The sequence below is a fragment of the Quercus lobata genome, chromosome 7 (genome assembly GCF_001633185.2).
Source record: "Quercus lobata isolate SW786 chromosome 7, ValleyOak3.0 Primary Assembly, whole genome shotgun sequence".
In the NCBI taxonomy this organism is placed as follows: domain Eukaryota; kingdom Viridiplantae; phylum Streptophyta; class Magnoliopsida; order Fagales; family Fagaceae; genus Quercus; species Quercus lobata.
Genome location: NC_044910.1, coordinates 36,395,249 through 36,417,496, shown reverse-complemented (window position 1 = coordinate 36,417,496; position 22,248 = coordinate 36,395,249). Strand labels below are relative to the sequence as shown.

Sequence of the window (22,248 nt, the reverse complement as noted above, 5' to 3'; positions counted from 1 at the left end):
AGCTAGGTTTTAGTGTATGGACAACGGTAATCACGGTGTTCTTCATGGATCGAGTTTATCAGAGGGGATTGCTCCTCGGCACAATCCGGGGAGCTTTTTCTGGTGCCTCTGGTGTGATGGGGGGTCTCATGTGGTAGTGGTACACTCATGCAAGCTCCAAGGGCATATAAAGCATAAGTGGGAGGGTTACTTAGGCAATGTGGGACAAAGGTGTAAAGTCAAAAATGGTGAAAATCCTGGACTCCCACCCCTTCGTGACAAATTCGTGAGGGCTTAGCTCCCCAAAGCGGACAAACACTACTTAATGGCGGGGCAAGTACCCACAGTTATAATTAGTCTTTTTCTTTTGTAATTTAGACAGGTTTTGGGGAAATTTAGTATTTGTTTTAGCTATTAATAGTATCGTAAATTATTTTTTGGGACTTAATCTTATCTTAATTTTAAATATTAACAGTATCTATATCGATACTTTTTTAGGGAAATTGACACTCTCCTCCCTTGAGGTTTGGAGAAATGACACTTCATTCCAAATCTGAAGGGAAAAAAAAATAAAAAAAACACTCTCACCTCGTGAGGTTTTCTATTTATATTAGTAACAAAATATTATAAAATTCTATAAAATTCTCTTTACCAAAGTTTAACAATGATTAGCAAAAACATAACCGACAATTTTAGAATAATAATGCAGAGTTTATCAAGCACCAAAATACTTGCAGTAGCAAATTTCTCCACAAGTGGAGTGTCATTTCTCAAAACTTCAAGGGAGAGGAGTGTAATTACCTTTTTATTATTATTATTATTATTATCTATATTGATGTTTCAAAAAAAAGAAAAATATCTATATCAATATTTAGCTATTATTAGGTCTTATGTAAATTATCCAAAATTAGTATCGGACTTAATAAATTAGTAAGCTAATTGGATGTGTTGCACTACTATGTCAAAATAAATAGGCCCATTCTCATTATAATTAACCCCACTAATTATTTTTTTTTTTTTTTTTTTATGAACCCCCACTCAAATTATTTTGGAGGCTTGTCGAGACAACTATTTTATACATCAAATGAGGTCTTACTAAGGTGCCATTTGTTAAGACTTTTTAATTTAGAAATTAAACCAACTTATTTTTGTATGTTCAACCTTATAAATTTTCTTTTTTGTTTTGGTATATCTTAAAAAAATAATTGCCAAAAGGCCCAAAACCCAAAAGTCTTGTAATTCAGCAGCATTTTATTCTCTCCTTCATAAATAAAATAAATAAATAAAATCCAAGGTTCGATCTCCCCTTTCAATTGTGGTAATTACTGATTTTTTTAATTATTCTTTGAAAAAAAAAAGTTTCAAAGAATTTATGAAGTCTAATTCAAAGAAAATGATCAAAACATTAAGATTTTGCAACAGTACGGTCGAGTCTCTCCCACACCAAGGCTCCATCCAATCTTTGTTGCACCATGTATATTTGGAACCCACAAAACCAATGTTCATGAAACCGCATTCATCATGGATGTCCCGTAACATTAGCATCTGGTTATCAAGGAAGCAGGGCTTTGTTCCATTTTCCTTTCCACATGGGATGTTGAAAGACAAGTTTTTTATAAAATTAGCGCAAGGATCAACTTTGCATTGGATTTTTCAAAGCAAGCTGCGATTTCAAAGGTTGAAGAGTGATTGCTGGAGTTGGCTTCGATTATTATTGTAGAATAATACTTGTGAGATATTTCAAAGCAATGGTCCCTTTCACCCTTCATTTTCAAGATTTTGCTTGCAGTCCAGTACAGAAACCCCATTGCAATTCCACAACAGGTTGCCCTTAGGTGCCTCAACTTGTAAAGCAGAATCATTGTAAAATAAAAGTCATGGATTTTGATATTATCATTAATAAGAAAGAGCATGAGCCTTTTGTGCCTCCTAAGAAAATTGTATTTAGCTTGAACCGAGAAAAAGTGGGTAGTCTCAGCTGCTTGTTAGAGAGTGATGGCAACTATACATTTTAGGGTCTGCTCATGTCTGTAACCATGAAAGCTTATAATATAAAATTTGCAATTCTTTTTACATATAATAGCTAATACAAACTGAGATCTATAAAAATACCCAAAATACCCTCCATGTAAATCTGTGTACATAAAATTAGTATTACAGCCACCCAGCTAAGTCACATCCTAATGTAATGCCCAAAAATATTAGTGGCAAAATTTTATGTCTCTCAAGTCTCAATAGGAGGACAAAACGAAAAACGGGAAGGCCGGACTCCTATTGAACAGTGTTTAGTTTTGGAGAAGTACAGAATTTAATAATGTATGGTTTGACTGTGCAGTAACTCAACCGCAGCGGCAACCACTCCCTTTCCCTCCATAGAAATGTCCAAACCCGGTTCCTCAATTTTCCTATTTAGAAGCTTGTCAAGTTCAGTGCGCAATTTCTGCAAAAGAACCCGTTACAACACTTAATCAAAGTTGCAAACAAAGAAAGGGAAACATCATTTAAGGAGTCATAAAAATAAATAAAAAATCTTGGGGGACATTACCCGTATCAACTCTAAAACACTCTTCGATGCAGAGAAATGAAGGTAACCACCAAGCATCTCAATGCCCTCCCCAGTTTTGCTAGGGATGAGATTACCGCCAAATAGAAGTAGAGCATAATCTGATATATTTGTAGAGTCTCGGACATATATGCTAGTTGTTTTCACCTTTTCACTATAAACCATGTAAGGTAGAGGGAAGAGATGAACTCCTGCATTGACAGATGCAGGATGAATGTCAACTTTCCCAACTTCTTTAGTGTAGAATGCTGTCCGTTTTCCTCTTGTTTTGCATTGCACCACATTTGGATAGAGTCCAGCACAAAGGATTGCAGAGACCATCTCCAAATCATGGCTATATTGGTTGTAAGCCTACACACATATCATAAAGAGTAAATAAATCCTCATTCTTTGGATAGATATATGATACAATTATTCCAATGGTTAAAATTGAGAAGGAAAGAGTGGCAAAACTGCCCCACCACACTCAGTGAGAAATCTCTTGAATTGAAATGGTGTTATAACGAGTTCTAAAAAAATAAGTAAATAAAAAAAAAAAAATTTGAGGAGGGGGAAGGAATACTCCACTTCAGAAAAGAAAAATTAAAAATATCAAGCGCTTACATTTGCACCCCTTGGTTTGTCTACAAAGCCAATGCCTGATAATAGATCTACAAATTGCATTCGCATATCATCCATCATCTGTAATGTAACTGGGGATAAAAAGTTATCCCAACAGAATGCTCTTTCCTTTCCATTACGCTTTGCATCCTTCCATCCTTCAAAAGCTTTAAGAAGTGCTATGTGGTCACTGCAAAAAGAATGTTTGTGCAAGTTTGGAATCAGTAACAGAATCAAGGTCAATCACAAAAAACTCCGCAAATGCCATAATAAAGGACCATAAGCTTAATGATCAACCTGCAAGAATCACCAGCAAAGGATCTTTTAGCTTCATCAGCTTCCTCTTTCCTATTTATTGGTAGCACAAATGGGTCACGATGAGCAAGAGCAGCTGCAATTGTTAAGGCTGGATTGAGGCATTGAAAGATAGACCCCATAAGAAGCATCTTCCCAATATTTGGGTCCAATGGTAGAGTACAAAGATGGCGACCTGTTACACAAAATTCTTCTGATTACAGTCAACATCCTAAAGCTGATATCCAATACAGAAACCGGTATGCAATGTTATATACCAAGTGGGGTAAGTTCCTCCATGTCATCTAGAGCCCCAATTGTTTTAAGAAGTTCTATTGCATTTTGAACAGCAAGAGCATCCGGTGGCTGAAGTGCTTTTGCCAAAAATGATCCAATCGTTCCAAGCTGCAAACTTTTGATATGCAGGCATAGTTCTTGCAGAGGTGTTCTGAGAATCTCAGGTAACTGATACTGAAGCATTGCATCATGGATCATCTTTGGATACAATCTATAACAAACTCCAGGTTGCACACGACCAGCACGACCTCGTCTCTGAAATTACTCATCATATATCAACCAAAAAGATACAGAAGAAAAGGGAGGAAAGAAAAAAGGTCATCCAATTAAGCAACAAACAAAGTAGGCTAAGCTGGAGAAACATGATTCACAAAGAAAGAACCTCCTATTTGCAATTACACTTTCATGGTGCTCCCTGCATACCTGATGTGCCGAAGCCTTGGAAATCCATGATGGTAATAGACAAGCCAGTTTGTTCAGGGCATCATAACTAGTTTCCTTTGCCTTTCCACAGTCAATGACATACACAACATCATCTATGGTAATACTACTCTCAGCAATATTAGTTGCCAGCACAACTTTCCTACAATAATGAAGTATATATAGAACTTAGAGGTCACAATTGCAAGAAGTTCAAAGATATTTGTGACAATTGAAATTGTGAAGCTCAGTAGAGTTCCAATTAACATTCTATTTTTAAATACAGGGGGAAATTATGTTCATAAACTATTAACATTAATGGTACCGCATGGGGTGGTCATCGTCACACTGACAATCATATGAGGTTGCAAGTAAGCAGAAAATTGTTTATATTTATGCTCACCAGCAGGGGAGTTATGAATTAAAAAGACACCAATGAAGTTGGGCAAAAGAACTACAGTACCATTACTTGGTGCAAGGTGCTATTAATTTAAGAGAACTTTGCACAGTGACATGACCGTAATTGAGCTATGCAGTCCAATATGCATTACCATGCTGATAAGAATAAAGGATACTAAATAATATTTCCAAAGGACAAGAACCAAAAACAAGCAAAAGAACAAATTGATCTTAACATTAAACACATAAAATTAGAAAAATGAATTATGCTTGCCTCTTGTTAGGGGGAGGACGATCAAATATTTCACGTTGATTGATGGTGGGCATTGAACCATGTAGGGGAAGGACTAGAAACTTGCTGGGATCTCCAAGGAAATTATTTGCTTTAACTTTGTCAAGTAGCTTAGAGATGTCATCCCAGCCAGTAAGGAATACAAGAATAGCTCCATCACCTTCATGGCGACAGATGTATTCAATTGTTGCCTCCACCTACAACGCAAGACCAGTGATATGACTATAAACAACAACAACAAAGCCTTTGTCCCAAAATTTTGAAGTTAGAAAATATTTATTAATGATAAATGATATTGCATAGAGGAATGCAGTGACAGAAACCTTTTACCATTGGAATTAAGGGAAAAAATACACATAAGAAAACTGTCATCCCCAGATCCCCACCCAAGCAATATATAACGACCACATCCAGCAATCTCCAACCAAGAAGTTATGAGTATGAATTGCCAAAAGGCAAATTGCCTGGCAGACTTGACTGCCACCGAATGTAAATGGTGTATATAACAGGTTTTACATAGCACTATCATCTTAAACCAGTCCCACAGTATATGCTTTTGCAGACAATATAATTTTAGTGGATGAAACTAGATGTTGAGTCAACACCAAGCAGGAAATTTGGAGGGATGCTTTAGAATCTAAAGACTATATAAGAGTAAAGTCGGGCATGAGATCATAGGTTCAAGATCCACATACTTCAAGTTACATTTAACAGGTGCCACACAGAAAATAAGGCAAATGGCCAGGCAATTCTTGAAAATCTTTACTATTAAGTTCTTGCTAGGACTATAATACTTCCCCTGATGTATGTTTTCCCATTAATCGCCTTACAGAATATTGGTATTACCTTTTAACATTAAGGTTTAAGTGCTCGTTTGGGAGAGCTTATATTTATTGGCCTGTTGGGCTTAAAAAATAAGCTGGGCCATGGTACTGTTGTATCTAGAAAAAAAGTAAAGCTTTAAAAGAGTTATACATTAGCCAAACAAGTTAATTTCACCCTACCGCTCATCCAAACAAACACTAAAGGGAAATAAATATTTGAGCAAACACACATCAGTCAAAATGCTCAGCATAAATTCAGATACAATACATATATTTCTTTCAAGCAAGAAAAATTCAAGCAGGACATAGAGAAAGTTCATTCCATTTGTTAATAGATTACTCAAAGTGCATACCAGACCCAAATCAAGCTGTGAACCAGACCAAGCTTCAAGAGACTTTCTTGTGGATACACTGTAATTTTTGTATTGAGAATCAATATCAGCATCCTGCAAAAAACACAACAACATTGCAGTAAATACATTATGGAATGAAGTATAAATTCCTGAATGACCCATTTAGAAATAGTGTCATGAGTTACTAGAGATATGAATCACGCCTTACAGACTAACAAAATTTGCAATTTACAAGGAAATGTCTTAGTCAAGCAACGGTCTATGACTTTCATCATCATATATGCATCTGTGGAACTAATTTGCTAATATGACAAACAGAACAAAAACTCCATGTGCTGCAGTGTCAATCCACATCAAAGCACACACACAAAAGAAAAAGTTACCAAAATGCACAAATGAAATCAGTAGCCCTATGGTATGCAGAATACAGACAATGGTTGGCGACATGGTATAAGCACTGCTCCTTTGGTAGTTATATGTGCATTTGCAGTTTTAGAATCCATATATAGTATACAGTACAGTTTAAGCGTTTCCAGGAAAGACCAAAACTAAAGTGAGTAAAAAGGTTGGTTGCCTAACGCCTTATCTTGTCTTCTTTAAGTCCAGATCTATGCAGACACCATTTAATTTTCTTTTCTATAATTTTAATTAAAGTAAGATACATTGACAAGGACATGGAGTTACATTGTTGACACTTCCAATGTGTCTCTATCATAAATCTCATTTAGGGCAATATTTCAGAATCATGTGACTGAAACATGAAAGACATTTAAACGACCAAGTTCACTTGCCTTTGCACATAAGCATGAGCTTTCATGCTTGGTTTATGCAAAATAAGCACTATTTCAACTTTCCATAGCACAGTCCTAAACATTATGCACTTTTGCATAAGTCAACACCATATAAACACTTTCAAAGGGTTCCTTAGATATGGTACTTATAAAAAAAAAAAAAAAAACCAGGATGATATGGTCTGCAATATTATTCACACACTATTGGCTTAAAGAATATCATGCCCAAAAATTAATGATTTGTGCACATCAAACGTACCTAATATTGCACCAAGATGATAAATGTGGAAAAAAATAAATATAAGCTATAGATCACCTAACCAATGTAACAGAGGAATTGCAACCTAATCTGTTTAGAGAAAGATAGTTACATCAATTGCATTAGAACAATGGTAGTTTATCTCCCGAGCAGAATACATGACAGTGATTTTATTATTTTGCATTTTTAAATGGTAAGTTGCAAGCACATGCTGTAGAGTCTTAAACTCACAACTTCACCCCGCATCCTATTAGGGAAAGACAGCGCCATTGAGCTAGAGCACATTGGTAAAAAATTTACCATACAAAAAACAGAAAATAAGGGATATAGAGAATGCAAGCATGCCTCAAATAATTCTGTTAAAGGATCCTTCTTGGAATCTTGTTGCCTCCTCCTCCTCCTTGAATTCCCATCAAAGTTGTCAAACTCTGACTTGATATTGTAACGAGTTTTTTCCAGCACATCCTCTAGAAAAGACTCTGCCACAGGGAAAGTCAATCCCTGCCATTTTGCCAAAGAAAAATTATGCATGAAAAATATAAGCCTTCAACTACCTCAATTATTCAGGAATCAACGGTAAATGATTAAAATGGTTAAAAAAGTACCGGTATATGTACAGTTGGGGCATTTCCAAAGTATTTGGAGAACAAATCAGCATTAATGGTAGCACTCATTAGAATAAGACGTAAATCTGGACGGCGAGGAAGAAGGTCACACAGAATTATTAGTAAAAAATCTTCATTCATGCCTCTTTCATGGATTTCATCCACTAGTAGATGGCTCACCCCAGCAAGCTTTGGGTCTTGAACCTGCAGTCCAACATCAAATATATCAAACAACGTGAAATTTTCCTAGAAGATAAGAATCAATGGCTCTATTTTGATGACTCTTTAATGTAATGTAGGATGTAACTTGGCATTCCCGACTAACACATATACCTATGTAAGGTTTCAACAGTGAAGACATAGAAAACCAGGCAGCTTGCTGTTCTCAAGGCTTGACGCCCAAGATCATGAAAGTAATTATTATATTGATTCTTACAGAAGCAAGATATATATAATACATGTCAAAGAAAGAAAACCTAGGTAGGAGTAATCAAAACAAGCTTCAAACAACAATTGACGCAGTTGAGAAATATCATCTTACCAACTGTTGAAGTAATACTCCTGTGGTACAAAATAGCAACCGTGTTTGAGCAGAACGTTTTGCTTCCAGGCGGATCTGATAACCAACAGTTTCACCAAGACTCTCCCCCCTTTCAGAAGCTATACGAGCTGCAACAGAAATAGCAGATATACGGCGGGGTTGAGTGCACATTATGCTGCAATCAGCACCACGCAAACATGATATTTCGTTCTCCAGAATAAATTGAGGCAGCTGAGTTGTTTTACCACAACCTGTCTCCCCTGAAACTACCAATACCTACATTGCAAACCAAACTAACATGAATCAATGGAAACGTGTAATTACTACCAGGAACACCTGCAAACTGAAACTAGGGAAAATAATTAAGGATTGATAATCACTAAAATATTGAAGGAATCAACAAATTTCTCAAGACCTTTCTTTAAAAAATGCAAGAGATAGCAACGGAAAACAGCAAAAATGCTTGAAAATTTCATTTAAACGTTGTACAACTACGATTGCCCTGTCATCCTATACTTCACAAGAAAGAACATTTGGCTAACGTTCTTCAATATCTCACTCAATTATTTATTGGTAGGTTACACAAGCACCTAATGGTTTTGTGAGAGACCGTGCCAGGTTTTGAACCCACAACCTCACCTTGCAACTGTTTTTATAGAGACAAAACTCATTGGCCACCTCAATTGCAAAATATTCTTTATTTGTCATCTTCTCCTTCCCCCTTTATGCTTACTAGCAACACTAACTATTTTTCAAACATGCATAAAAATTCCAAGGTAAAAACATACTTTTGGTCCCTAAAATTTGGGACAGGTTTAATTTTAGACTTTTTAGTGAAATTTCAAATGTTCCTTTTAGCCCTCAAAAAATCGTAAACATACCAAATTAGTCCTTCAGTACTGTTGCCATTATAACAGAGTGCAACATGGCCTTATCAAACTTTACCACATAAGCAAGAATTATCATGGCAAGGCTATGAAAGGATTAACTTGGTATCTTTACAATTTTTTGAGGGCTAAAAATGAACTTTCAAATTTTAGGGACTAAAATAAACCTGACTAATTTTAAGTAACAATTGTCTATTTTGCCAAATTTTGAACTTATGAAAAAATAAATGAAGATTGTACAGAAATATTTAAGGACATGTCATAGGCAAAAATTAAGGTATTAACTTAACTACAAATATTAACTGTCCACAAAGTGGAATTCTTGGCTCGTAAGATTTCATGCTGATACATTGCAAAACGATAAAAAATGCAGCAAGCATGCAATCTCAGGTCACATGGCAAATCTTGAACATATATCATAAAACACACCACGCATCGAATTGATACATAATATTCCACATGGAGAACATCATAGAACAAAGTTGTCTGCCCCTCCTGTCTCTCTCTCCACACACACAAACATAGATATGAAAACATTACTAGAGTTAACACCAAAGGAAGACCGGATTTGTGTTAAATACTTAAATCATGGTCAATAAATATTTTCATCTTGATACAGAGAATATCAGACCTGGTTTTCAGCAACAGCTTTCAAAAACTCAGATTTCACTTTGAATGCAGGAAGCCTTTCTCTGAATGACCGCATTGCCCTTGAAGAATCACTTACCTGCATGTTGGCAATACATAACACGAATATTACTTGACCTTAACATACTCCTAAAATTCAAGTGAATAGCTAGAGTGGTTTGAATATCATTGCATGTGGAAATAACTAATATTAAAGCGGGACCAAATTGGCATGTATACCTTCATTTTTTCCTGCCTCTGCTTAAGTTCAAGACTAAGATTGTCCTTAGCAGAATCAATCTCTGACAAGGAGTCAGGTTTGATTATATTAACACCAGATGATGATGGCTTGCCTTTGCCTCCCTGGCTGATTGCTACAGAAGAATCTATAGAGGTTAATGCCCCATGTGACTCTGAACTATTCAAAAGACTTCCAACTCTTCTCTCAATTTCTGTGGACATTCGAATCTGCAGAAGGGTTTAAACATAGGATCTTTATCAAATTAACAGAGATAGTTTCAGCATAGATATAAATATTACCTCTTTCTGTGTGGACCCATGACGCTCATCGAGATCTGCCCGGTAATCTGGCAATGGAACTTTGCTGACCACAAGAGTCTTCCCTTTATTATATGCATGGCTTTCTTTCCACAAGTACAAAGACGAGAGGAAAAAAGTGAGATGAAGTTTCAAAAAATAAATTATAAATGTCAAACAAAACATTATTATAAGGTTTTTTTTATAGGCAACTCTCATAAGTAATTCAATTAAAATAAATACACATTAAAGAAATTGTCAAACAAAACATTTTTTGATGAATAATGTCAAACAAAACATAATCATAAATTCCAAACCCTTGACATTTTTTATGTGTGTAACATTTCAAATCTAACTACCAATGCACACAAAAAATAAAAATAAAAAACAATCATCTAAGTAGATTGGATAAGACTTACAATAGGTTTCTTAGGTCGAGTTTGTTGTTAAGCTTAAAAAAATCATCTTATTAACAACATGATAAAAGATGAAGACCCATCATCCCATAAGTCTCGTTGAATATGAAAGCCAAAAAAAATTGCATTTTAAGATTTGATCTAGCCTCTCATTTTCATCCCATAAAATTTGAATCATCTGCATTTTCTAATAAAGTTTGCTAAATTATAAATTAGAACCATCATTTCTAACCAAAATTCTCCGCATTTCTACATCTAATCTACCAAACAATACCTGTTAAATAATAAAGCATAATCTTTGATCTAATTATCATTTCAGTGAGTAGCTTTGATCTACTTATCAACATAAAAGTCCTAGGATGCACGGACACAAACACAGGTACGATACAGTGACACAAGCAGTTTTTGAAAAATTATAACATGATACGGCAGATTGGACACCGTTACAACACGGATACAACACCCCAAATGAAGTGTCCGTGCATCCTAATAAAACAAATTTAACCTAAGGAACTTTACCAAAGACTTGTCCAAAGCATATTTTATGTCACTGTGATGAGAGTGAACCATACTCATGTGGAAGTACATAACAATAAAATAAAAGTAAACCATCCACTGATCACACATCACATGGCTCACAGAAATAAATTTTACAAATTCAATCAAACTACACTCATCTAAGCTAGAAGCTAGACAATACAAACAGCATTTCCTATACACCCAACGTACAATTCACCTATGCACACAAACCACTCTTATGCCAATTATTTATAAGCACTTACAAGTAAAGCCCCAGTTGATAAGCCATATCATATAAGGTTTGCTGGTCTGCGCGACTGAAATTACGCTTAATTATCATCTCCTGTTCCCCTCCTCTTTTCATCTGCTCTATCTTACCCCACCACTCATTCTCATCAAGAACTTCCATCTGCACATAAATATCATTTTCAAACCACAAAAATGGAACAAATAATAATAATAATAATAATAATAATATATATTTTACAAAAAAATTTACATAATGCTAAGTTTTGTTAATGAAATCTTCTGGTTAATAATATGAATTTAGACTTAACTGAGGCTTTTAAACATGAATAAACTCATGATTAATACTTTTAATTCCTTTTCGTTTCCCAGTTTCTCGGCAACCAAACAAGTGATAACAAACAGAGCATCAAATTTGCTTGAGCTATATTTAAATTCACGCAAAATAAACCCTAAAAATAATAAATAATTTATAAATTACATGTTAACGCTTATTCAAAAAGGCTTATATACCTCGGCCTGTTGCTGTCTCAGGCGCTCGGCTCGCCAGACGGGGTCCCACCACCGCTGCTCGCCGCGTCCTCCTCCTCGGCCTCCTCCGCCGCCGCCGCCGCCACGGCGAGCTCCACCGCGTCCTCTGCTGTTAGGGCCGCCGCCGCGGCGACCGCCTTGGAAGTTGGGACGGTAAGACATTGCACGAGCTGAGATCCGAAGCTGCGAAGCAGAGAATCGCCGAGCGAGGGAAATGTGGCTAGAGAGGGAGTGATAGCAATGGTAGCAGTAGCTGTAGTTAGCGCCGAATGAGCGAAGAGACATTTATAAATTTTTATATATATCACAGTGTTGTGTCGTGTGGACGGAGCTTTATGCCCATGTGTCGTGTGGAACTAGTGAGTAGTAATAGTTCTTTGTTTAGTTCGTGTGGTGTGCAATGTGTCAAAGTGACCCGAAACTCAAAGTCCGTAATGTGTCGAAGTGCTAGTTACAATTGTAAGGTTAAGGGTAGATTTAATTTTGTCTTCGAAAACTTCAAAATTTTAATCCACTCCCTTAATGTTAAATATCATTTGAATTTTCTCAAAATATTGTAATTTTTGGTCGGACAAAGTTTGGTTATAAACTTAGTTGTAACCTAATAGTACAACTTCCATTAAAAAAATTTAACATGATTATATATATTTAAAATTTAATCGTTGAATTGCGTGTGTTTTTATGTTCTTAACACAAATGTCAAATTTCATATATATCGGATACTAGTTACTATTTAATTTATAAACTTGTTTTCTATACATTATTTTAAATTACAAAAACTTGAAATTTAAGGGGCTCTTTGGATTTATTGTTTTCATAACTCATAACTCTGTTTTCATCACTCATAACTCAAAATATGTGGGTTCCACGAAAAAAAACTCTGTTTGGATTTGTTTCCGGTTTTTGTTTCCATCACTCAATTCTTTAATTTTTAAGTAATAAGTTATGGAAACTGAAAACACGTTTTAGGTGTTTTCAGTTTCCAAAATTCAGGTTATATTTGGTAATAGTTTTTGTTTTCTATTTTCAAAAACTTGTTTTTGAGAATATAAAGAAAAAAAAATTTCTTGTATTTTTAAAATCAAAAACATGTTTGGCTAGTTGAAATTAAAAAGATAGTTTTTTAAAGAAAAAAATAGAAAATATTAAAATATGTTGTTACTAGGATTTGAATTCTAATGCTAACTTATTAAATGAAACAGATTTATTAAATTAAATGCGTGTTTTCATTGACTTTTGAAAATTAGAAATTGAAAACAGCCTTTTGCATATTTTCAGTTTCCTTCACAAATTGAGTTTTGAGATCAGTTTTTGTTTTCTGTCTATTTTAGTTTGCCAAACAAGTTTTTTAGTCTCAAAAATAGAAAATTGTTTTTGGAAATAGAAAATAAGGGGAAAAAACAGTTACCAAACATACCCTCAGTTTCCAATGGCATTTCCATAATTAAACCCACATACCTGGACCCACAGTCAAAGCAATACACGTGAGGCGCTGCTTTTAATGGTCTCTTCAACGGCTTTCTTCTCCGCTTTTCTTTCTTTTTTATCTCTTCACTCCATTCAATTCTTTTTTTCTTTCTTTCTTTTTTTCCTTTTTTTTTTTGGTTCTTCATCACATAACCCATTTGGTCTTTGCTGTAGTTCTTTCTTTCTTCTTTTTTTTTTTTTTGTTCTTCATCACAGACCCATTTGGTCTTCACTGCAGTTTTCTTTCTTCTTCTTCTTCTTTTTTTTTTTTTTTTGGTTCTTCATCACAGACCCATTTGGTCTTCGCTACAATTCTTTCTTTCTTTCTTTCTTTCTTTTTTTTATTTTTTTGGTTCTTCATCATAGAACCCATTTGGTCTTCGCTACAATTCTTTCTTTCTTTCTTTCTTTTCTTTTTTTTTTTTGTTCTTCATCACAAAATATTTTTGGTTTTTGTTGCACTCCATGACCGGGTAAGGATGTCTCAAACCCATTAAAAAAAAATCAAGAAACAAACTTTTCAAGCTTCAAGATACAAACATTAATGGGTTTCAAGCTTACGAAATTTTTATGGGTTCGGGTTTGTGTTTTGGGAGAATAACAGGGGTGAAGGGGAAATGAGAAAAGAGAAAATGGTGGGGAATGGGTTCTGCGGGTAGGCTTAACAGAAGGGTCTAACCAATTTATAGGTATGGGTCCTACAAAAAAGTAGAAAATTTGAGTGATGAGAAACTGAGTGAAGTGTGCCAAACGAGTGGGTATAGGAAATTAGGGTATTTTAAGTGATGAGTGATGAATGATGAGTGACGGAAATTGAGTGAGGAGTGATGAGTAGGGTTGTAAATGAACCAAGTCGATCATGAATAACTCAAGCTCGACTCGATAAAAAAATTGTTCATGTTTGTTTGTTTATAAATGAGTCAAGCTTGAGCCTTAGTTTTAGATTCGTTTAATAAACAAGCCAAGCCTAAGAAAAAAAATTTGTTCACAAACAAGCTCGTGAGTTATTAGGCTTGATACACAAAAATTCAAGCATAGACTCATTTATAAGTTTATATATATTAGTTAAATATACTCATTATACATATCTTAATAATAACACAGCCAACATGAGACCACTGTCTATATTACCTTAATTTTTTCCTTCCCTTTAAATTGATCAAGAACTACTTATATTATAGTTACATTTAAGAATAAAATAAAATAAATAAATAATTAAGTAGGGCACATATGATCCTTCCCTATCAATCATTTAAAGTAAAGTTATGAAACATGTTAATATTTTATCACTCATAAGAGCATCCACAGTAAATGTGGCAAAAATTATGTCATTTTGCCATACTAAATACCTACTTTATTATTTTACCACATCATTTTACAACATCTCATTTATCAGATGTTTTATTATTCAATTCTATACATTAAAACAATATTTACTACACATTAAAATAATATATTATCCCCTCCCCCCATTATCATCAATGGCACAACCACCGGCCACAAATATCCACTGCAGCAACAACACTGACAGCCACCACCAGCCATCACCCCCACAGCCCACCACCATTGCCACTGTCACCGCCCATAGCCCACAGCCCACCACCACCCAGATCAACTGAACCACCACCTACTACCTACAATTTAAAAAACAAACACAAATACCCACCATCACCACCACTACAATCCACCTCTACTGCAAACCAACCGCCATAATTACTCACCAATATTAGATCAACCCAAATTGCAACCAAAAAAAAAAAAAAAAACCCACAACCAGAGAAAGGCAAAGTGAAAGGCGGACAAAGAGGAGAGGGAAGAGGGTGAGATCGACGGCGGCCTCAGGGTGAGATCGGCGAGATCGAGCGTGGCTGAGCGATATTGACGGCGGCTGGGCGAGATCGGCGGTGGTGGCTTCAAAGGGTGAGAGAGATTGGTGCGCATTTCCTAGAAGCTATCCTCCAAGCCCTCGCCGGAGGAGCACGCTGTCGTTGTCGGAGCTACGCCGTTGTAGTTATCAATGAACATCCCGGACTAGTTGAAGATCCTGAGAGATAAGTATAGAGATAATACAGGGAGAATAGAGAGGGAACCAGTGAGAGAGAAGAGAAAATAAAAAAAACAAAGAGAGAGGAGAGATAAAAGAGAATAAAAAACTATAAAAAAATTTGCAACATCTGTCCGTACCATCTCATATTTGAGACGATACTATAGTCATGTTGCATAATTTTTGGAATTTGGAACATCTGATAAACCTCCATTTTTGTATTTGGTGTGGCAAATGTGCCAAATATTTGGCATTTGGCACATTTACCACATCTGATACAGATGCTCTAATAGTTACTGTAAGGACCGGATTTGAGTCTCTAGCCCAAAAGATGGATGGATTTAGGCTTAAGAAGACCAAACAATGAATTTATAGAGAGTGGGTTAGAAAACTGGGCTAAAATGAGTTGCACAACAAATACAATGGGCTTAAATGAAAAGAACAGGGAGATAAATTGATTTAATCTAAAGAAAATATTCCTTGGCACAATCCGAGGAGATGAATTCTTATGTATTTTTCACAAGTTGATTACATATTTGATTTCTAATTGCTACAGTCTTTCTCTCTTGATTTCTCAATCTCCTTATTCTGAGGATTTTTACTCTAATTTATACTCTCTCTTCTTTCTCATCTTTACCCTACACGTGGACAGTAGATTACTTATGTTGATTATTGTCCCATGAGCCCCTTCCTGAAGTCTTTGGGGGTAGCTGTAAGGCTGAAGAACACTATTCAAATATCACTTTCTCATTAATGCGGCCAAAGAGTTAGTTATAGAGTATTCAATGCAGTGGTAGCAGCTTTCCTTTTAGATATTTATGAACTCCCATCCCTCTTGTACATTTACAATGCAAGTCCTTATCAGTGAAACTTCCTAAAAGGCCACCTTGAATGGTATGATATACTTTTGATTTATGCTCTGTTCATCCGAGGTGACATTCCTCCTCAACATGCCTTCCTAACCTTTTCGTTTGTAACCTACCCACGAGATTTTGAGCTTAACATCCTCGCTACTATTTATTCGTCATCGGATCAACCAACGTCCTCGGCCAAAACCTAAGGCTCAATATATAATTTTGGGCACTTGTCCCTACAGTTACAAACAAGTATTTTTCTAGTCCTTCACCATCTAACGTGAATGTAAAAATTGTATTTTGAACAATGAATGATGAATGAATGAATTTAATTATGTAAATTATTAATTTTAGTAATAACTAATCATAAGTAAGACTAGATGCATAATAAAATGAGTATACTATTTTATTTTTCTGTTTTCTTAATTTTAGAGATTTAAGCATTTAATAATGTGATTTTTTTAGATCTCAAGCTCAAAAACTTAACTTGAGCTCAAGTTTAAGCTTGATATTAAGTTTGAGTTTGGCTTGACTAATTAATCAAGCCAAATTTAAGCTTTTTGGCTTCCCCACAAGCTCAAACTCAAACACTACTTTTAGGCTTGTCACAAACTCAAGCCAAGCTCGACCTTTTGATTTTTCTTGACGAGCTAAGCTTAAACATGCATTACTCGATAAAGCTCGGCTCGTTTACAACCCTAAATTGATAAGTGATGAAAAAAAAAAACCAAATAGTCCCTAAATATTTGATTGACGACATTACTATTGAGTTTTGATATTCTATAAATTTTATAAGCATGAATAATATAAGAAGAAAATGCAATCCAATAGTGAATTTGTCAAAATTCATATTTTATTTAATAAAAATATATCGAGTGAAACTGTAGTTTTAGACTACCACTAAGTTTGTTGTCAAACTTTATTCTTTTGGGTCTGCTTATTCTCTCATTGAAAATTCTCTCATTATCCCTCATTTTTATCTTGATGAATGGCACATGGCACATAAAAATATGATCATTGAATACAATTCACGTCACATTATAATTTTTAGCTTAATGTGAAAAACATGGAATTAAAAAAATCCAATGGTCTTAAAAAACACATTTAACCTACACAAATTAAATAAATGCTACATCTCTACATATAACTAGTAATTGGAGTGAAATTGATGACTCAAATGGGAGGGGATCTTTCCTCAATGATTTGAAATGCTTTTGAAGTATTGGGTATTTGCTTGATAAATTTAAAGTTTAAAGTTTGATCCAAAATCATCTAAAACTTGTTTGTTTTGGATAGAACTCAAGTAAAAATCCTTAAATGTTGTATTTTAAGTTCCTTATTAATATATTTTTTTTTTGAGAAATTCAACCATGTGATTGCATTAGTTAGTGAACCATATAGTTAAATTTAACTAGTGTGTAGTCTCGTACATATGCATAGATACAATTAAAAATAATTACAATTATACAATTAAAATTATACATTTTTTTAGAAGATGTTCAAATTATACATGGTATTAGCTTACACTTTTTTTAAAACTATATATTTCTAAAATATGTAATGGTTTATATATATATAGAGAGAGAGAGAGAGAGATGAGTTAAAGTTACACCTGGTGTAACTCTTTAGAGTTACACTTTTTTTAAACCGTTAGATTTAAGTAGATCTAACGGTTAAAAAAAATCCTCATTATTACAAATATTCTTATTAGAATTTCATTAATTATCCTCATTTATTACATTTTAAACTTATCTCTAAACCCAAAAACTTTTGACGTCTAACTCTCTCTCTCTCTTTGTCTCCTCTGCCATTGCTCCTCCATTGTTCCACCTCTACAGGTTGCCAACAGAAGAAAAAAAAAAATCCCATGTAAGTCTCTTTCTAAAAGAAAATTAAAGCTTTTAATAAAATATAACCAACAATAATTCCGTATTAGCAGACAGTGAGAATTTTTCTCAATGCATTAGATTTAGTTCCAATGAATTGTCAGTTCTTTCCATGATTGATTGGCTAGAGTTAAGCATTACGAAAAAACTTGTTGTGGAAGCCAACTAAAAACATACCTAACTTTCATTCAGTCATTTCTTAAAAGATCTTCCAATTCTTAAAAAATTCTGTATGGACAATAATGTGGAATTTCCATTATTGAAGAAATTTAGCATAAACAATTGCCCTAAATTGAAGACATTTGCATTCAGACATGCCAGTTCAAACATGGAGGTTCATAAAGGACTCGTGGAAATAAATTCAGAGGACAATCGTCATACAACTTCGCAATTACACATCAATGACAGCGTAGATATCATTAATTTCCCTTCTCTTATTTTTGAGTTTTTTTAAATGCTAAAATTAAAAATCTTTTAGCCTATTTAACTATGTTTGTGAGGATCTGAGTTTGTAAGAGTTGAGAAAGAATTTATTATTGTTGCAGATTGTGCTCGCCAACTTGGAAAGTTTGGAACAGTCCTTAATAAACTTGGAAGAGAAACAGCAAAACCAACGTTGGGCAAGGTCCTTTTGCAAAATAACAAACATGCATTGAGAAAAATTCTAACTTTTCTGCTACTACGGAATTATTCTTTTAGAAAGAGGCTTATATGGGAATGGTTTTTTTTTTTTTTTGCCTTTTGCTGGCAACCTGTAGAGGTGGAGCAATGGTGGAGGAGACAAAGAGAGAGAGAGAAACGTAGAGAGAGAGAGAGTCAAAGGTCAAACATTTTTTGGTTTATAAATAAATTTAGAATGTAATAAATGAGGGTAATTAATGATATCCTAATAAGAATATTTGTAATAATGAAGTTCTTTTTTTAACCATTAAATCCACTTAAATCCAACGGTTTAAAAAATGTGTAACTTTAAAGAGTTACACCAGTTGTAACTTGAACCCATCTCATATATATATTAATGTAATTGGTTTTAAATTTTTTGATTTTTGCACTCAATAATTCATTTGTTACAAAAATTAAAAACTTAGATGAACACGTGGCAGAAAATTGGACTCTAATTAAAATCCAATTTATAATCTAATTGAATTTGGACTCTTTGACTTTTACACAATAATTCACTTGGCATAAAATTAAAAATTAAATGGGACACGTGACGTAAAATTGAGAATCTAATTGAATTTTATTTGAGCTTTAACTATATATATATATATATAGAGAGAGAGAGAGAGAGAGAGAGAGAGAGAGAGAGAGAGAGAGAGAGAGAGAGAGAGATTGTCCTTGTGAAATACAACACCCACCAGGCAATTGTACATAAGATTTGTCATTTCTTTCCACTCTAGTTATTTGATTTATATCTCTTAATGGGTAGTACAACTTTAAAGACAAAAAAAAAAAAAAAAAAAAAGATGAATAGTCAGGTGCTTGAAATGATTTGAATACTCGCTAGAACCTTTTTTCCCATGGCATTACTTGACCTTTTTATGAGGATAGTTAATCCCCTTTTAAGAGTATCCACAGTAGTGAAGCAAAAAATATAGCTATTTGGTATCTACAAAAGTCACTTTATCTATTTTACCTTCTCACACCCCACAGCAATGGAGCTATATTTTTAGCTATTTGATTAAAATAATACAAATAACTCATTAAAATAATAATAAAAACATCCACAAATAAAAAAACGCCAACACAGCATAAACGCCCACCACCACCACCACTAGTAGTCCATAGTAGGAAAGAAAAAACCACCAACTCAAATCCTTAATCTTTTTCCTCAACTCAAACTAAACAAAATCAAAAATCACTAATCACAAAAAAAAAAAAAAAAATCAACACAATACACATTGGTAGAACAAATCAGCAATGGGGCTTGGGGGGGGTTGGCAGAATAGATCGACGATGAAGGAGCTGGGCGACGAGCTGAGGGATGAGGGAGATGAGGGAGTTGGCCGGCGAGCTAGAGAGAAAAAAAAAATTGAGGAAGAAAGAAAAAAGAAGAGAAGCCAGAGAGAGAGAGAGAGAATAGGAAATATTTGTTTAATGAGAGAAGAGTAATAAAAAAATAAAATAAATAGCCTCGAGCTACAGTACGCAGCCAAAAATAATTGCGCACTGTAGCTCTGAAACTAAAATTTTTAGCTATACCTTCACTACTGTAGAGCCATTTTTGTATTTTAGTAAAACTAAAATAGCTATTTAGCTTCACTGCTGTGAGTGCTCTTAGAAGATATTATGAAGTTGTTAGATTTACTCCATCATGGAGTTCCTACAATCCTATATTAATATGTTTAGATCCCTAGCTTTGATACAAATCGAAGAATCATTATGAATTTTACACAAAGTATGGTTTAAGTCTAATGGGATCATTTTTTTGTAAGCTTCGTTTGTGAGTTCATATGGGAATGGAATAGAAATAAATGAAATGTATTTATGCAAAGAAAAGGAATGGAAAAGAAATTAATGGAATGAAATTAAGTAAACTTGTTTTGAAGTTTTAAAATAAAGGAATTGAAAGGAATGTAAATGAATGGAATGTAAGGAAGGGACAAACATTTTAAAATTATTCTTTTCATTCATTTTCATTAAATTCCATTCCTTCCTCCCAAACAAGGGCTAGAGGAAATCTAGATTGTAAATTGCCACAAATCCATTTAAGAAAAATTGCAATTCACTTTAGTGAGATTATTGGCGTTGACCCAATTATGCCAACTTCAAATAGCTATATATTACCCAAGATTAGCAAAACAATTCTATCTTATCATTTCTAATCCATATTAGGCTAACTTTGTGTCTATTTTGAAGTACTTACTCTCTAATGAATATAGTCCCACTTAGAATTCATCACAACACAAAAGATACTAGCAAAAGACTATCAACTTCTCATATTTGAGCGACTTCATACCAAGACCCAATCCCATGAGCGTTCGCATTAGGTGTGTCAAATGCCAAATATTTGGCATTTGACACACCAAACTCTAAAAAACCACTCTCATCAGGTGTTTTAAATGTTAAAATATTTGGCATTGATGAATAGTACAATCTCAAATTTGAGATCGCACTGTTCACAAATTGTAAAACTTATATTATTCTTTTATTCAGGTGGGGCCCGCTTTCTTTTCTTCTTATTTATTTTTTCTTTCTTCCCTATCTTTCCCATTCTTGGTATGAGCCTTCGATAATTACTCTGCTGTCTCTCTCGCCCTCTGCTCGATGTCTTTGCTTCCCTCTCTGATGAAACCCAAGTCGGAGCATCAAACCAAGCCAATCTCTATTGCAGAGTTTTTTTTTTTTTTTTTTTTTTTTTGTGTTGTTGTTGTTGTTGTTGTTATGATTTGATGGTGGATTTGGCAGTAGTTGTATGGGTTGTGGATTCGACATTTTAGATTGACGTTCAGCAGTGTTGTGTGGGTTGTGGGTTGAGGTTTTGGGTAAGTTGGGTTGGGGTTTTAGGGCGGTGGTTGGTTGAGTTTGGTCATTGATTGATTGGTTAGGTTGGGGTTTCAGACCACTTTCTATATATTATTATTTTTTAATTTGTGGGAGGATTTCGACGGTGGTGACTGTGAGTTTGTGGCGCTGGTGGTTATGGGTCTGTGCCGATGGTAGTTGTGGGTTTATGGTGTTGGTTGCTGTGAGTTTGTGCCAGTGGTGGCTATGAGTTTGTTATGGGTATGAGTTTGGTAATGAGTTTGTGCAGGTGGTGGCTATTGATTTCATAATGGGTTTGTGCTGGTGGTGGTATGGTTGCTGTAGTGGTATGGGTTTGTGCCGATGGTGGTATGGTTGCGGTAGTGGTTGTTGTTGGTGGCCACAACCTACTAGATGTGTACTATTATGAATTGAGAAATTAATATATTATTTTAATATGTTGTAAATATTATTTTAATGTATGGAATTGAAGAATAAAACATATGATGTAGGAAATATTGTAAAATGATGTGCTAAAATAATAAAGTAGAT

At 34.5% G+C, this 22,248-nt stretch overlaps 1 protein-coding gene across 2 annotated transcripts; it reads right to left on the bottom strand.

Moving 5' to 3' along the window:
* Nucleotides 1-1,935: 1,935 nt before the first annotated feature.
* Nucleotides 1,936-12,337, bottom strand: LOC115952783 (DExH-box ATP-dependent RNA helicase DExH1). 2 transcript variants are annotated; one of them, XM_031070052.1, is made up of 16 exons: nt 11,963-12,337; nt 11,467-11,612; nt 10,272-10,371; nt 9,972-10,199; nt 9,736-9,831; nt 8,218-8,493; nt 7,677-7,880; nt 7,417-7,572; nt 6,022-6,114; nt 4,827-5,041; nt 4,157-4,316; nt 3,715-3,988; nt 3,440-3,632; nt 3,146-3,332; nt 2,525-2,893; nt 1,936-2,419 (listed from the first exon to the last, which is right to left on the bottom strand). In XM_031070052.1, exons 1-16 carry the CDS (start codon nt 12,263-12,265, stop codon nt 2,288-2,290), a joined length of 3,132 nt encoding a protein of 1,043 aa, XP_030925912.1. In that variant the 5' UTR covers nt 12,266-12,337; the 3' UTR covers nt 1,936-2,287. The 2 variants fall into 2 exon arrangements, with proteins under 2 accessions (XP_030925912.1, XP_030925913.1); XM_031070053.1 differs by lacking the exon at nt 11,963-12,337 and having other exon boundaries at nt 10,272-10,375; nt 11,467-11,555.
* Between the last annotated feature and the right edge of the window lie 9,911 nt (nt 12,338-22,248).

Bases quoted from the DNA above. Each gene is read 5' to 3' on its own strand.
- LOC115952783 (XM_031070052.1), bottom strand. From the start codon at position 12,265: ATGTCTCTTCGCTCATTCGGCGCTAACTACAGCTACTGCTACCATTGC. The intron at 3,633-3,714 runs GTATATAACATT...TTTGTGTAACAG, and splicing joins GGAGGAACTTACCCCACTTG to GTCGCCATCTTTGTACTCTA. The intron at 2,420-2,524 runs GTAATGTCCCCC...GTTCTTTTGCAG, and splicing joins GTGTTTTAGAGTTGATACGG to AAATTGCGCACTGAACTTGA.